The sequence below is a fragment of the Mirounga leonina genome, unplaced genomic scaffold, assembly GCF_011800145.1.
Source record: "Mirounga leonina isolate KUSES-001 unplaced genomic scaffold, KU_Mleo_1.0 Mir_199, whole genome shotgun sequence".
Taxonomy (NCBI): Eukaryota; Metazoa; Chordata; class Mammalia; order Carnivora; family Phocidae; genus Mirounga; species Mirounga leonina.
Window position 1 is genome coordinate 14,544,324 of NW_023270498.1, and position 12,828 is coordinate 14,557,151.

The window sequence follows — 12,828 nt, forward strand, 5'->3', positions numbered from 1 at the left end:
ATCATCATTAGCCATCAGGGAAATTCAAATCAAAACCACATTGAGATACCACCTTACACCAGTTAGAATGGCAAAAATGGACAGGAAGAGAAACAACAAATGTTGGAGAGGTTGTGGAGAAAGGGGAACCCTCTTACACTGTTGGTAGGAATGCAAGTTGGTATAGCCACTTTGGAAAACAGTGTGGAGGTACATCAAAAAATTAAAAATCGAGCTACCCTATGACCTAGCAATTGCACTCCTGGGTATTTACCCCAAAGACACACATGTAGTGAAAAGAAGGGCCATATGCACCCCAATGTTCATAGCAGCAATGTCTGCAATAGCCAAACTGTGGAAAGAGCCAAGATACCCTTCAACAGATGAATGGATAAAGAAGATGTGGTCCATATATACAATGGAATATTACTCAGCCATCAGAAAGGATGAATACCCAACTTTTACATCAACATGGATGGAACTGGAGGAGATTATGCTAAGTGAAATAAGTGAAGCAGAGACAGTCAATTATATGGTTTCACTTATTTGTGGAACATAAGGAATAGGATGGAGGACATTAGGAGAAGGAAGGGAAAAATGAAGGGGGGGAATCGGAGGGGGAGATGAACCATGAGAGACTATGGACTCTGAGAACAAACAGGGTTTTAGAGGGGAGGTGGGTGGAGGGATGAGTTAGCCTGGTGATGGGTATTAAGGAAGGCAAGTATTGCATGGAGCACTGGGTGTTATATGAAAACAATGGATTGTGGATCACTGCGTCAAAAACTAATGATGAATTGTATGATGACTAACATAACATAACAAAATTTAAAAAAAAAGATTAAATGAGGCATCTGGGTGGGTCCTAATCCAGTATGACCGGATGTCTTCATAAGGTGTAGGAGAAACAACAAGGATACATTTGTACAAAGGCCACCAGTCTGTAAGCCAAGGAGTGAGGCCTCAGGAGAAGCCAAACCTGCCAACGCCTTGGTCTTGGACTTTGAGCTGCCAGAACTGTGAAGAAATAGATTTCTGTTGTTTAAGACAAACAGTTTGTAGTATTTTGTTATGGTAGCTCTAAAATACTAATACATCATAAATGGCAGTTTTAGGAATATTCTGCATGTTATACTGTGACTAGTGTAATGATTGACAGGGTACTCCCTTCTCTCTCATTAATACTTCTCATTACTAACTTGACACAGCAATTGCTTTTCTCATACTTCTACAGCCTGTCCAGTTTGGTAACAATGCAACATTGTAGATATCCACACCCACAGAAAGGGGCACTGAACAATAAGCCATTGTTGGGGTGGGAGTCCCATGGAGTTTCCCTTAATTAATTTCCCTTAATTTCTGGGTTGGTTTCCTCCCCACTATATTAAAATACTGTGCTCTAGGTATTAAAGCAAAGGGTGAAAAGATGTTTATATAATACTCCTAAAGCACCTTATGAGTCACCTCTACACACACACATGTGCACACATGCACAGAAAAAAAATGGAATGACTTTTCGGGGATCACAGACTCAATTACGGAAGGGCAATAAAGCATATCTTCACGTTGTATCCAGCCTGCATGTGGTGACTTTAATAGTTCTAACTAGACACTTCTGTCCCCTTGTACACACAATGGGTTAGCTTTCCATAAGACCAGAATAGAGATCTGTATGAACTCAAGTTAAGGGAATTCTATGGAAAATTTGTATATGGAATTACCAGTAGCTAGATTGTTAGTTTTGTTTTGTTGAAAGGTAAAGGATATATTAGATTTGTTTTTCAGATTATAAGTATTCTTGGAATTGCTGACAAGGGTAGTTGGAAATTGGGCCAGGAATCTGGGCTAAAACTGTGGAAACTGAGATGTTCTCTGCTGTCTGTTACATGTTCCTGTACCATCCACCCCCTACTGCCATCAGCCCAGATTTCGAAACCTATTTAGATTTCCTCTCTCTCTTATATCTTTTATTTATTTTTTAAAAAGATTTTATTTATTTATTTGACAGAGAGAGACACAGCAAGAGAGGGAACACAAGCAGGGGGAGTGGGAGAGGGAGAAGCAGGCTTCCCACGGAGCAGGGAGCCCAATGCGGGGCTCGATCCCAGGACCCTGGGATCATGACCTGAGCCGAAGGCAGATGCTTAATGACTGAGCCACCCAGGTGCCCCTCTCTTATATCTTTTACTTTAATATCTGCCAAAAGCAAATTATTTAAATGGGGAAATTTTTTTATGAAATCAGTGCTAGGTTCTTAATGGTGCCTCCTGTTAACTACAAAGAGCTCAAAGCAAGGAAACAAAAATATAAATTTTAGAGATCCTCCTGCATTTACCTTTGAAAATCTATCATCATCCAATTTAAGTACATCTGAACTTGACATAGGGAGAGAGCTCTGTTTCTTCACAGACCAAGAGTGCCTGTAGTGTTCAGTAGCCTAACATTATCTTTGATCATAAGTGGATTCAGATTCGTCATCTATTAATCAAGGTGCTGATTATGATGGCCTTATTAAACCTCATCTCCTTGATAATCTAATTTTCTTCTAAGCTTCAAAAATGATAAGAAATCTTATTAGCATTGCTTTTAAGATTGAGTTAACCCGTCTGAACTCTGAGAAATTGGGCCAATTTTCACTTGGTAATGTTACTTAGCCTTTTCATGAGAAAAATGTCAGGAAAGGCCAAAAATAATAATGTAACTATGGGAACTTCTATAGGCTCATGATCACGGATGAGACGACAGGAGTTACTTTGTGAAATCACAACTTTGTGACATTATATCTCTTCACATCCAACTCTTATATGTCAGTATGATTGGCTTTCTACCTGAGCATCAACTCACAGTTTCTGAGAGGCTAGTTAATGAAAATATGTCTGTAATGTGTGTGGTGTTTTCTTTCTCCTGTCCATCTTTTTCTTTTCTTTTTTTTAAGATTTTACTTATTTATTTGACAGAGACAAAGAGAGAGGGAAACACAAGCAGGGGGAGTGGGGGAGGGAGAAGCCGGCTTCCCATGGAGCAGGGAGCCCGATGCGGGACTCGATCCCAGGACCCCAAGATCATGACTCAAGCTGAAGGCAGATGCCAAATGACTGAGCCACGCAGGCCCTCCTCTTTTTCTTTTTATGACAAAAGTTACCTATAAATGTAAATGAGTTCCACTTTTGCCGTATTTTAACAAGTCAACTCAAAAAGTCCTTGCTTCTTTAATAGGTAATGGATACCTATTGTTTAAGGTGTTTGGCTAGATTTGCATAACCTTACAAATAAAATCCACTGGATTTGGTTTTGGAAGCACAGTAAGGGCTGTGATGGTACACGCCCTTGCGCAGGGGTATCATGTACATGGTGGTATGTGGGCATGCCCCTGAATTTTCAGTGATTGCTGCCCTGAGTTAGTTCCTTAGAATTTATTAATTCATCCTATGCATTGTGTCTAAAATTCAATCAAATTAATGCCTCAATTGTGGCTTCTTTCTTCTGGGCAGAAGTAAGAGGGTTAAAGGTAAGCTAACAAAATTATACCTGTTTATGGGACGCCTGGGTAGCTCAGTCGGTTAAGCGTCTGCCTTCAGCTCAGGTCATGATCCCAGGGTCCTGGGATCGAGTCCCACATCGGGCTCCCCACTCTGCGGGGAGCCTGCTTCTCCCTCTGCCTCTGCCTCTCTCTCTCTCTATCTCTCATGAATAAATAAATAAAATCTTTAAAAAAAAATTATACCTGTTTATGGCTCCTGAAGTTTTAGGCGTAAGTATTAATAAATATTAATTATTTTTAATGCTTCAGAATTTAGCGTATCTAAACAATAAACAGTTTGGCCCATAAATGATCAAATGTCCTTCATTACAGGTAAATGCAGCCTTGTTTTTAAGCCCGATGCCTTATAGGACTTGGAGACACTTCAGAGTTTCAGAGTCTGTGGTAGCTCTTCTTACCAGGGACTTTGCTCACTTTGAAGGAAACCTGTTTAAAATTCATCTGTTCACTTATCAGAGTGCAGTAGGAAACTTTGATGCAGTAATGGTCCTTTGATACTATATAGGTTAAATCTTTGTTTGAAGAATGGGGCTGTCCAAGGTGCTGAAGAGAGACGTTAAATAAATGAAATCTATCCAGGAGCCCAACGTTGTCTGGGAACCGACCCCTCTCTCCCTTGCCTCCTCCATCTACCCCAAGACATATATACAAATAATTAAGGAATTGGTTCTACTGAGGACCAATCTGATGTCAAACAATTTGGAAATACATTTAATTAAGTATAGAATGTGATTTCTTTGTATTGAGTAACACAGATATCTGAAACCTTCCATGATGCTGTGCCTGCAGTGTTCTTCCTCTAACTATTTAATTAGATTTTAAGTTTCACTTTCATCCTTGAGGGAGGCTGTGGCTCTCATGAGCAGTGCTTACAGGAGGAAGGAAAGAAAGCAACAGCTTCAAGATACCACTCAGCAAGGGAATAAAGAGATTTTTTTGACTAGATGCAGTGATTCTCAGACCTTTGTAAGGTTTTAAAACCATGTATACTTTTTGCATGCCTGTTGATTTTTGATGATCTCCATGATGAAACCCAAAATGACCCTGTCTTGTTTTCCAGGACAGCTGGGAAGCAGGGAACTAGGGAGACTCTTTCCTTCTCCCTAGGCTTACAAGAGTGTGACACCCAAGGGCGTGCATGGGTAGAAGTAGCTTTAATGAGGAAGGAAAAGCAGGCTGACTCCCTTGGGCTGTGTAGGAAGAAAGTGAGTCCCGGCATTGTCTGGGCTGGAGAAGCAGCAGCTTCTGACACTGATAAATGATTCAATTGAAGAAATAAATGAAGAACCTCCAACACCAGAGCCACGTTATTATACTATATGCCAGGGCAAGGAATTTTGTAGGTGCGAATACTTCTTAGATCTTGTCCAAGGAGGAGTGTTAGTTGGCAATCAGACAACCTAATTATAATAGACTCACTTGGCCTCATGTTGCCTTAAGCCCTGAGGAGATTGTGACCACAAGTTAGGATAATAATTTCATCTTAACTTAGCGAGAACAACATAAAGAAACCAAAGGGAAAATATATAGTGTAGGTTGTGGAATTTTGGAATCTGTTTTCTGTGCAATACATAATTCAAGGCTGAATTACTGAAATGGGAATTTTCAGAGAAATAGGGAACAAATTTCAGATGCAGTGAAATCTGAGCATTGCTATAAGAATTTATTTCTAATTTAAAACCTCTTTGTGATTCACATGGAATAATGATGTTAAGAAAATTTTATTAGGCAGTAGGTTTTGCAGAAGAACTACTCTGTGGCATATTATAGATGAAAAATTTCTCTCCAGAGCCTTTTACTTTTTTGACTCAGGCAGAATTTTAGATGAAATTCAGTATGGTTATTACCAAATGATTTATGAACCTTAATAATCATGAAGGAAAATTAAGAATTTTAATAATTGGAAAAGAAGAAAGTTATTTAAATCAGCCTTTCAGTTTATCTGCTTAAATTGAACTCATCTATTTAAGCCATTATTGTCTAATTTGAACCTTCTGCCCCTCTTAGATACCTAAAAAATTTCTTCTGGGATTCTTATTTCATTTTTTAAAAATGTTTATTTCTTTCCTTGGGCTAGGGGAATGCAGTGTCTGGAGTGAAGACTGAATTTATTTCATGCTCGCTCTTGTTCAGAAAGAAAATGCAATTGTGGGATTAAGTTGATGTGCTTTATTTCTTAAATATTTGGGAAAAGAATACTCTTCCTCACTATTTTTTTGTGATTTCCAGAAACCCTGAGCGGTGGTGGTAACTCATAACCATCAGTTGCAGCAGCAGGCTTTATATGGATGTCTGAGGGGAAAGCCTCCTCCTGGGTGAGAAACAAGCCCTGCCTAGCTTAGGGCCTTGAACATAAAGGGTGGGAGAGCAGACCTCTGAAGTGGACAGCTGAAAACAGGGGACGTCAGTGCAGTTCTGTGTTTAATCTCTGTGTCGTTCTTCTTTGTACATCATAACAGGTGGCTTAGTGGTTATAAAAGAATGGTTTCTTCTCCATTTTTTCCCCTCCACCCTCAGTAAATTGATGTTCCGGAGAGATGCGTTAGGTGTATTTTGTGGCTCTCTGTGCCCTAGACAGACCATTAAGTACCCCCAACGTGTACACTTATCTATTTTGAGAAACGTGGCCTTAGGGGATTCAGAGCCTCCTGATTGCACCTCTTAGGGCTGTAGGCTTTAGATTGATCTGGGTCTAGATCTGTCAAGGTAAGTCACATGTCTGCGGATATTCTCTCTAAATTAAATGCCATGTCTTAGGACGCAGAATCCTGGGCCTCGCTTCTTCTCTCTTCATACTATCCACCTCTTTCTATCACTGACCAGCACTTGGGCTTCCTTTGCTAAACCATCCACTTTGTCCTTAATCCTTCCAACTGGATTTACTTTCTGAAATGTTTTTGTCAGTGCCTTTCGTGCTTTTCTGCTAATTCTATAGACTTTTTTTTCCTGTTAGATTTCAGCCTTCTCCATCTTTCAGCATTACCAGTATTGATGATGAACCATTTTCTCAGGCCATTTAGGGCAGGGGATGCGTGGCAGCACTACCTTAGTGGCTTTCGGCCACAGAGGTTGATTTCTCGCTCGTGAAACTATGAACGACAGCTGTGCTCCATATTCTCTCCACTCCGTGATCCGGTCCAGAGAAGCAACTCACATCTGGAGTGTCACAGGACTCAGGGTAGAGGGAAAAGAAATGGGAGGACTGCATGATGGCTCTTGGCTGCTCAGGAGTAGGGCGTGTCATTGGCCAAGGCTGATGTTGACAGGAAGTGTAATCCTCCCCCAAATCAGATCAGGTCTCCAGGGAGGCAGAGTAGATTTGACAATAATACAGCCTCCCACAGCCTTATCATTTCAGCTTAGATACTCAGAATCGGACATAGTGCCTGTCAGATCATAGATACTTAGTTAAGGGGAAGATGTACTTCTTTCTTCCCCAAATGCTTTTTATGGTGGTATTAGCAACCTCAGCCTAACTCCACCTGTTTGTTCTCTGGATCCTCTTCGTCCTCTACATTTACCCAAATGTTGATTATCAGTATTTTCTATTCATTCTCCTCATCCTTTCTCTACAGTTTTCCATTCTACGTTGATGTTTCGGAAATCCAGACTGTTCTTTTGTTTTGTTTTGTTTTTAATCTAGCTTGTGGCAGTTGCCTTCACATGATATTTCTGGATTGTTCAGCAAAACAAGGGAAACATAGAGTTTTGATTTTAAACCATGTGGAGACACTATATATACTATACCATGTAAAATAATAATCTCATCCAGAAGCCCTTTTGAGGTCCAGCTATAGTCTTAAACACTCCTTTTCAGAGTTTCTTTGTAGTAATCACTGTCTATCTTTAAATGTGATGAGCATTTTGTCTTTACTTTGTACCCCCAAATACTTGGAACGGTTATTGCAGAGCTAAAGGTAACCTGCTTGTAATACAATCTTTATTTCGATACTTCAGTTCCTCTACTAGATTGTAATTTACTGAAGGAAGTAGGTTATTTTTTCCCTTCATACCTAACCCCCCTTTTATTTTTGCTAAATGCTAACACATGCTTGTTGAGTAGAATGTGACTCTTATAGCTGCTATTTTATTAATCACTAAGGTGGAGTCATTCTGTGTGCTAGCTCTCTGCAAGTTTATTAAATGATTCTGCAGTTAAAATGCATATTTTAAAAATATTTTCAATTGCAGTGCCCTAGACCTACCCTTTCCGAGCCCGCTGGATTTTGTTGCTATTGTCCAAGAGGGCAGCTCTGGGCCTGAGTGCTTTCTCTGACGTCCCCCAAGAGCAGCATGAATGCCCCACCTCCCTTGCTCCCCAGTTAAGATATCTAAAGGGTATCTGACACTTTCTCCCAGAGCTCCCCTGTGGGACTGAGGCTGGGATGCCCACCCTGGTAACTTGCTTGATCATGTACCCTGCGTTGGTGCTTATCCCCTGCCTGCCTCATTTCTCTACTACTGGCAATCTAATCTTAGTCTCAGAGTTTCTAAGGCTAATCCAAACCAAAACAAAGATTTATATGTCAAAATTTACGATTTCAGAGTTTCTCTATTTTGGTGATGTCCAATATTAATATAACACAAACTGCAGATGTAGTTTCAAAATTTCTAGTGGCCACATTTTATAAAGTGAAAAGAAAGAGTGAAATTCATTTTAATAATACAGTTTATTTAACGCATGATGAGAGAGCAGAAGGCTAGCTGAAGACAAAGCATAAGCTGACACCCTGCAACCTCCCCCCAGCGCCCAACTCCTAGCTGGGATATGTGTGATATTCTTCCAGGAAGCTCCCAACTGTCTTCATGTTATTGCTTTACTAGAGGGAAAAACAACCTTAACTTGACAATGGCAAGGCCTCTGGTACTTTGTAGGTGGTCCTCTTTAGCATATGAAAGTTCTTTTGGAAACCTCCCTTTTTCTTTACCTCCCCCAACCCCATAGTATATAATCAGTTGCTCCTCACAACCCCAGTGTAGCTCTTCCTGCCCTGTGCTTTAATAAAACCACCATTTTGCACCAAAGATGTCTAAAGAATTCTTTCTTGGCCGTCGGCCCCGGACCCCACCCCACCGAAACTCACCTATATTCCAAAACCACATCAGTATATCCCAATTATTAACATTTTAACATGCAATCGATATAAAACCTATTAATTAGATTTTTTGGAACTAAGTCTCTGAAATCTGGTATTTTACACTTACAGTACATCTCCATTTGGACAAGCCACATTGCAAGCAGTCAGCCACATGTAGCTAGTAGCTACCATACCAAACAGTGATGATCAATTTCCGACTGCTGTATTCCATGCATCAAAATTTAGGGATTTGCTGGCTCTTGAGTATATAAGAGGCTGGTGGGTCATAGTTTCCGTTCTCAGCAAAATCTTACTTGCCTTTACTTTTAAGCTGAATAAAATCTCTGTAAATGTTTACACTGATGGGTGCCTTGTTTAGTCTGTGTGTACATATTTATGTTCTTTCAAGAATGAGTCTCTGGTAATAATAACTCCGAGACTTATTGCCTCTCACGTGCTTCCATGCAAAATATAGACAAAATGCTTAGCATCTCTGTGTTTGTGTGTCTTTCAGGCGGAGGGTACCAGGCTTCAGCGAGAACTCCGGGGATATTTAGCAGCTATCAAAGGTAATGCATGTGAGTCGTTTACTGCATGTTACCTTACCAAGCACAGATTGTTCTTGAAATTCATGAGTGGCGGGATTAAGTGTTAATTACAAAGCCGTTTGGTTTTCTGGCAAGATATGTACTTGAGCACAGATGCTCATTCCACCCACTCCCAAGTTCCCATTGAACTGATAATCAGAATATACAAGAAAGAAATGTCTGCTGTTATGCTGGCAATGAGGAATAAGTGCCTCCTACACCAGAGACTTCTAGGAAGCTTTGTGAGGTAGAGCGAGCTTGAGACCTTAAGAAAAGCTGCAGCTGGTATATCCTAAGGGAGAGCATGTCCCAAGAGTAGACCACTCACAGACTCACACTTCAGCCCTCTAGCTACAAGGGGCAAGGAGTCATGGCAGAGGCAGGTGGAGGGTTATCAGAAATCAAGGACCTGGACCACCTGTGACTTATGGGGACCAGCTGCACTTGCAGCCCTGCCACTGGATGGAGACTGAGAGGCCGTGACATTGGTTTCTGGCCTCAGCCAGGCAAGGCAAGGAATTGAGGTGGTGGTGGAGGGAGGAGAGGGCAGTAGGGAGGTGTGCTCTTTTCCTGCCTGCTGTACCTCATACAGCTGCCTACACTGAGACGGATCCAGGTGCACCCATGGATGTGATGGATCACAAGGCAGACCTCCAGATTAGTCGGGGGGACAATGGATCGTCTGCAAGGAGTCTTGCATCAACTAGCGAAACACCCAGAAAAAAATAAGATCCTCAAGCTCATTCTCTACTCCCTCCTTCTCAATTACAGATCTAGTAAAGAGTTAAATATGCATACAAAGACATGTCTTAAAGTACTAGAATAAAATACGGTAGACTTAGTCTCTAGTCTTGGGTGACAAGGTCTTTACAAGGGCAACCCAAAAGACAGACACCATAAAAGGAAAGATTGAGAGATTTAACCTCATAAATATATCAAACTTACATATATGTTCATCTAGAGGGGAGGGGGGTGGGAGGATGGGTTAGCCTGGTGGTGGGTATTGAGGAGGGCACATTCTGCATGGAGCACTGGGTGTTGTGCACAAACAATGAATCATGGAACACTTCATCTAAAACTAATGATGTAATGTATGGGGATTAACATAAGAATTAAAAAAATTATTTTGACAACGTATTTAATGAAAGTGAACTCCGTAAGTACGCTAAATGAATACCAGTTGATTAAAAGAAAAAATAGGTAGAACATATGAAGAAAAAAATAGCCAGAGAAGAACTGGGAGATGGGTAATAACCGTGAAAAAATAGTTTCAAGTTTCAAAAAGAGTTTTCACTTCTCCTCCTGGATGGATAATCAAATAATATTAAGTAAAATCAAAAGGGAGATACTGTCATTTTTCTTCCAAATGTTTAGAGACATTGAGATTAAAAAGACCATAATACATAGCATTGGAAAGCTGTGGGGAGCAGACCCCTTTTATTTATTTTTATTTATTTATTTTATTTTAAAATTTTATTGTATTATGCTATGTTAGTCACCACACAATTCATCATTAGTTTTTGATGTAGTGATCCACGATTCATTGTTTTCGTATGACACCCAGTGCTCCATGCAGTACCTGCCCACCTTAATACCCATCACCGGGCTAACCCATCCCCGCACATGCCCCCAAAACCCTCAGTTTGTTTCTCAGAGTCCATAGTCTCTCATGGTTCATCTCCCGCTCCGATTGCCCCCCTTCATTTTTCCCTTCCTTCTCCTAATGTCCTCCATGCTATTCCTTATGTTCCACAAATAAGTGAAACCATATAATTGGCTTTCTCTGCTTGACCTATTTCACTTAGCATAATCTCCTCCAGTTCCATCCATGTTGATGTAAAAGTTAAGTATTCATTCTTTTTGATGGATGAGTAATATTCCATTGTATATATGGACCCCATCTTCTTTATCCATTCATCTGTTGAAGGGTATCTCGGCTCTTTCCACAGTTTGGCTATTGCGGACATTGCTGCTATGAACATTGGGGTGCATGTGGCCCTTCTTTTCACTACATCTGTGTCTTTGGGGTAAATACCCAGGAGTGCAATTGCTAGGTCATAGGGTAGCTCGATTTTTAAATTTTTGAGACACCTCCACACTCTTTTCCAAAGTGGCTGTACCAACTTGCATTCCCACCAACAGTGTAAGAGGGTTTCCTTTTCTCAACAACCTCTCCAACATTTGTTGTTTCTTGCCTTGTCAATTTTTGCCATTCTAACTGGTGTAAGGTGGTATCTCAATGTGGTTTTGATTTGGATTTCCCTGATGGATAATGATGATGAACATTTTTTCATGAGTCTGTTAGTCATTTGTATGTCTTCTTTGGAGAAGTGTCTGCTCATGTCTTCTGTCCATTTTTTGACTTTATTTGTTTTTTGGGTGTTGAGTTTGAGAAGTTCTTTATAGATCTTGGATACCAGCCCTTTATCTGTAGTGTCATTTGCAAATATCTTCTCCCGTTCTGTGGGTTGCCTCCTTGTTCTCTTGACTGTTTCCTTTGCTGTGCAGAAGCTTTGTATCTTGATGAAGTCCCAAAAGTTCATTTTTATTTTTGTTTCACTAGCCTTTGGAGATGTATCTTGAAAGAAGTTGCTGTGGCCGATGTCAAAGAGGTTACTGCCTATGTTCTACTCTAGGATTTTGAAGGATTCCTGTCTCACATTGAGATCTCTCATCCACTTTGAGTTTATCTTTGTGTATGGTGTTAGGGAATGGTCGAGTTTCATTCTTCTGCATGTGGCTGTCCAATTTTCCCAGCACCATTTATTGAAGAGACTGTCTTTTTTCCATTGCATGTTTTTTCCGGCTTTGTCGAAGATTATTTGAACATAGAGTTGAGGGTCCATATCTGGGTTCACTATTCTGTACAATTAGTATACGTCTGTTTTTGTGCCAGTACCATGCTGTCTTGGTGATCACAGCTTTGTAATATAGCTTGAAATCGGGCAACGTGATGCCCCCAGCTTTGTTTTTCTTTTTCAACATCTCCTTGGCGATTCGGAGTCTTTTCTGATTCCATACAAATTTTAGGATTGTTTGTTCCAGCACTTTGAAAAATGTCATTGGAATTTTGATCGGGATGGCATTGAAGGTATAGATTGCTCTGGGTAGCATAGACATTTTAACAATGTTTCTTCTTCCGATCCATGAGCATGGAATGTTTTTCCATCTTTTTGTGTCTTCTTCAATTTCTGTCATGAGTGTTCTGTAGTTCCTGGACTATAGATCCTTTACCTCTTTGGTTAGGTTTATTCCGAAGTATCTTATGGTTTTTGGTGCCATTGTAAATGGAATTGTTTCCCTAATTTCTCTTTCTACAGTTGCGTTGTTAGTGTATAAGAAAGCAACTGATTTCTGTGCATTGATTTTGTATCCTGACACATTACTGAATTGCTGTATGAGTTCTAGTAATTTGGGGCTGGACTCTTTCAGGTTTTCCTCATAAAGTATCATGTCATCTGCAAAGAGAGAGAGTTTGACTTCTTCTTTGCCAATTTGAATACCTTTTATTTCTTTTTGTTTTCTGATTGCTGTTGCTAGGACTTAGAATACTATGTTGAACAATAGTGGCGAGAGTGGGCATCGTTGTTGTGTTCCTGATCTTAAGGAAAAGGCTCTCAGGTTTTCCCCATTGAGGATGATA

The 12,828-nt window shown here is 40.3% G+C and overlaps 1 protein-coding gene across 2 annotated transcripts in view; it reads left to right on the forward strand.

Moving 5' to 3' along the window:
* AMPH (amphiphysin) overlaps positions 1-12,828 on the forward strand; it is a 278,616-nt gene that overhangs the window by 127,072 nt on the left and 138,716 nt on the right. For both annotated transcript variants that reach the window (XM_035026533.1, XM_035026534.1), the window contains exon 3: positions 9,113-9,167. In XM_035026533.1, coding sequence (XP_034882424.1) covers positions 9,113-9,167 — 55 coding nt within the window. The remainder of the gene's footprint in view (positions 1-9,112; positions 9,168-12,828) is intronic.